The 2705-nt window shown below is 32.7% G+C and overlaps 1 protein-coding gene across 1 annotated transcript; it reads right to left on the bottom strand.

The window, feature by feature from the left end:
• Positions 1-783: 783 nt before the first annotated feature.
• Positions 784-1561, bottom strand: LOC107857734. The gene is made up of 3 exons (XM_016702573.2): positions 1427-1561; positions 1236-1343; positions 784-1089 (listed from the first exon to the last, which is right to left on the bottom strand). Exons 1-3 carry the CDS (start codon positions 1559-1561, stop codon positions 784-786), a joined length of 549 nt encoding a protein of 182 aa, XP_016558059.2.
• Between the last annotated feature and the right edge of the window lie 1144 nt (positions 1562-2705).

Here is a 2705-nt window from a genome sequence, read left to right as displayed (position 1 = left end):
TTCATCTTTTCATCCTCCTTAATCTTAACTTGTTCATACTGGTTCTTAAGTGGTCAGGGCTTTGCCCAAAGAAATCGATGCAACACTCCATCTGGGAATGCGTTCACTACAAAAAACCAACAGTTAGCGATAGTCACATTTTGTCGTTATTCTATGTAAATCCATCGCTAAACAGAAATTGTGACAGAATAGCAACAAATTTCTGTCTGTTTCTATATTGCTCGTTGCTAGCATCTTAGTGATGAAAAAATAAATTCTGCCGCAAAACTTGTGACCGCTTTGCGACGACCAATATCGTTTGTTGCTGTTACCTATGAAATATTCTGTTGCTATTCCAAAATTTATTTTCGTCTTGGCTAAATTTACGATAGAACAATTTGTAGCTGATCCGTTGCAACATAGTTTGGTCTACTGAGCAACTGTTTTTGGCGACCAAATTTATATTTCACAATCCATCGCTAAAGTTTTTCTGTAGCAACGGCAAAAGTTAGTCACTAATTTTTTGTCGCTAATAATTTTGTTAGAAAATTATTGAAACGTGTAAATTATTGAATGATTAAAATAAGCTACATTCATATAAATAATTACTTATATTAGAATGTTCAAAATATATAAATAGAAAAATGCATCACATAATTGTGTCCAAAAATCTATCAAAATAAACTAATGTCAAACCCACATCCATCCAAATTAGTATATGTTACTACAGAACTGTTTTGTACTTCCACACAAAGTAGTCTATCAAAATTAATGTAATGATGAAGGGCTATGAATACTATGAAGCTACGAATCAATGTCATCATCCTTAGTAGGAGGAGGATCAAGTACGTCCCCTTCTTGTACTCTAATACCACCAACACGCTCAATAACTACCGGAAGAAAGTAAGTAGTAAGTGCCGGAATGAATTGCTTCACAAATTCCTCCAAATTTGTTGTTGGTAAAGAAACCGAAGGTGGTACACAGGCACAAAGATTTTTCCCAAAGTAACTTTCATCTTCAGATCCGAGACCAAATAATCTTTTCTTCTTTACTTCTCCCACAGCTTCACAATATGATTCCAATTGATCAATTTCAAATTCAGTCATTTCCTTTAATTAATAAGTGGAGATATTAAAATAGACTCAACTTCCTATTGCTTCTTTCATTTTCATGTATAATAAGAAAATTTGATAGATGTCAATTCAAAAGAAAAATAAGAGAAGAGTATATCTAATGATGTAAGTTATGGACTTACATGGAGAAGTCGGGAACACTCGGCAACAAAAGATTTACCATCATGATTATATGTATGGACGTGCAAATGTAACTCACTTGGAGTTGGATCTCGACCTAGTGTAATAGCCTATACAAACAAATAACAGTCAATATTTGCTTCATCAAGTTTTAGAGAAGAAAAGAATTAAAAGAAACTAAATTTATACTTACAAGTTTCTTCTGGAGCTCTCCAACTGTGATAGAGTCACCTGTGTGTGTCCCAGCAGCTATGTCATGACCACCATAACGGTTGTTTGAATTTATCTCTGACTTTTTAATACATTCATCACTTTCCCAAAGTTCCATCCACCTTTCCCATACATGGTCATTTACAAATTCTGGTTGAACTGTACCTCAGTGTTTCTTTATATTAGAAATGAAATTCTTGTAGCATAATGTAGCCTTCTTCAACCATTGTTGCTTCACCACAGTTTCACTAACGGAAGCATCCCAATAGAAATTCTTTTGAAATACATTTTTAAAAAATATAATTATTCACTTTGTAAACTGAACAACAATCAAATTGAAAGAATCAATATAATACATAGCAGTAAACAAAGTCGAAACATACTATAACAGTCTCCAAAATTTCAAGAACAACTAAGTCTAAAACATCTGTTCCATGGAGAAACTCATATTCATTTTACATTATCTCTAGAAGATCAACTTCCAAAATTTTCAAGAACAATTGGCTTGTAGGTTCCGAACAGTTCATTATCATCTAACAGTACTTTTTTCAAAAAAGTTTGTCAGTTAAAACTACTTGTACCTCATTATATAACAAGCCATTAAAACTGACACAAGATAGCTATGGAAGTTCATTGACTTCCTGTTTCAAGATCTATAGTACCGATTTTGTGATAGATAGTAAGAAAACCATCAACAAATTAGCAATTTGTAACTATATTTGTTGCATATAAACCCCAGGACAAAATTATTCATCCTTTGGAATGTCATAGATATTGAGAAGATGAGCATATGCTTTTTAAAAGAAAAGAAGAAACACATAGATAACAGTATACACAATGTAGTAACTGTTGAATAAAACTGGCCAAACTATGGATAAAAAATGTAGTATCCCTAGAAGAAAATGATTGTAATAAAAATAATTCTTTTTGGTAACCATGGTATCTAAGCCAGCTTGCGCACACCTCGGATAATTCCATGCATATCCCCTACTACCTCCTGTCAACACAGTTACCGAGTATCTATCCACCAATTCATGATCATAAGTCATAAGACAAAACAATCAAGTGTTTAAAAACTAAAGAAAATATAACACCACCACCAATAATGTGCCCAGTATAATCCCAAATGGTGGGGATATACCCAAAAAGTGGGGATATACTTACATACTCAAAGGACAAGAAACTACTGGATGATAAAAAAATTTTACTAACACAGTTGACAAAAATTGATAATCATCAAAAGAATTAATTTACGTAAAAAT

Source organism: Capsicum annuum, chromosome 2 (genome assembly GCF_002878395.1).
Source record: "Capsicum annuum cultivar UCD-10X-F1 chromosome 2, UCD10Xv1.1, whole genome shotgun sequence".
NCBI classification, from domain to species: Eukaryota; Viridiplantae; Streptophyta; class Magnoliopsida; order Solanales; family Solanaceae; genus Capsicum; species Capsicum annuum.
Note: the sequence above shows the minus strand (reverse complement) of the source record. Positions and strands in the feature narration are given on the sequence as shown.

Excerpts from the sequence above, each read along its gene's own strand:
- LOC107857734 (XM_016702573.2), bottom strand. The coding sequence starts at position 1,561 with ATGGAACTTTGGGAAAGTGATGAATGTATTAAAAAGTCAGAGATAAAT. Across the intron at positions 1,344-1,426 it reads GAGAGCTCCAGAAGAAACTT|GCTATTACACTAGGTCGAGA; the intron begins GTAAGTATAAAT and ends TTGTTTGTATAG. Across the intron at positions 1,090-1,235 it reads AGTGTTCCCGACTTCTCCAT|GAAATGACTGAATTTGAAAT; the intron begins GTAAGTCCATAA and ends TATTAATTAAAG.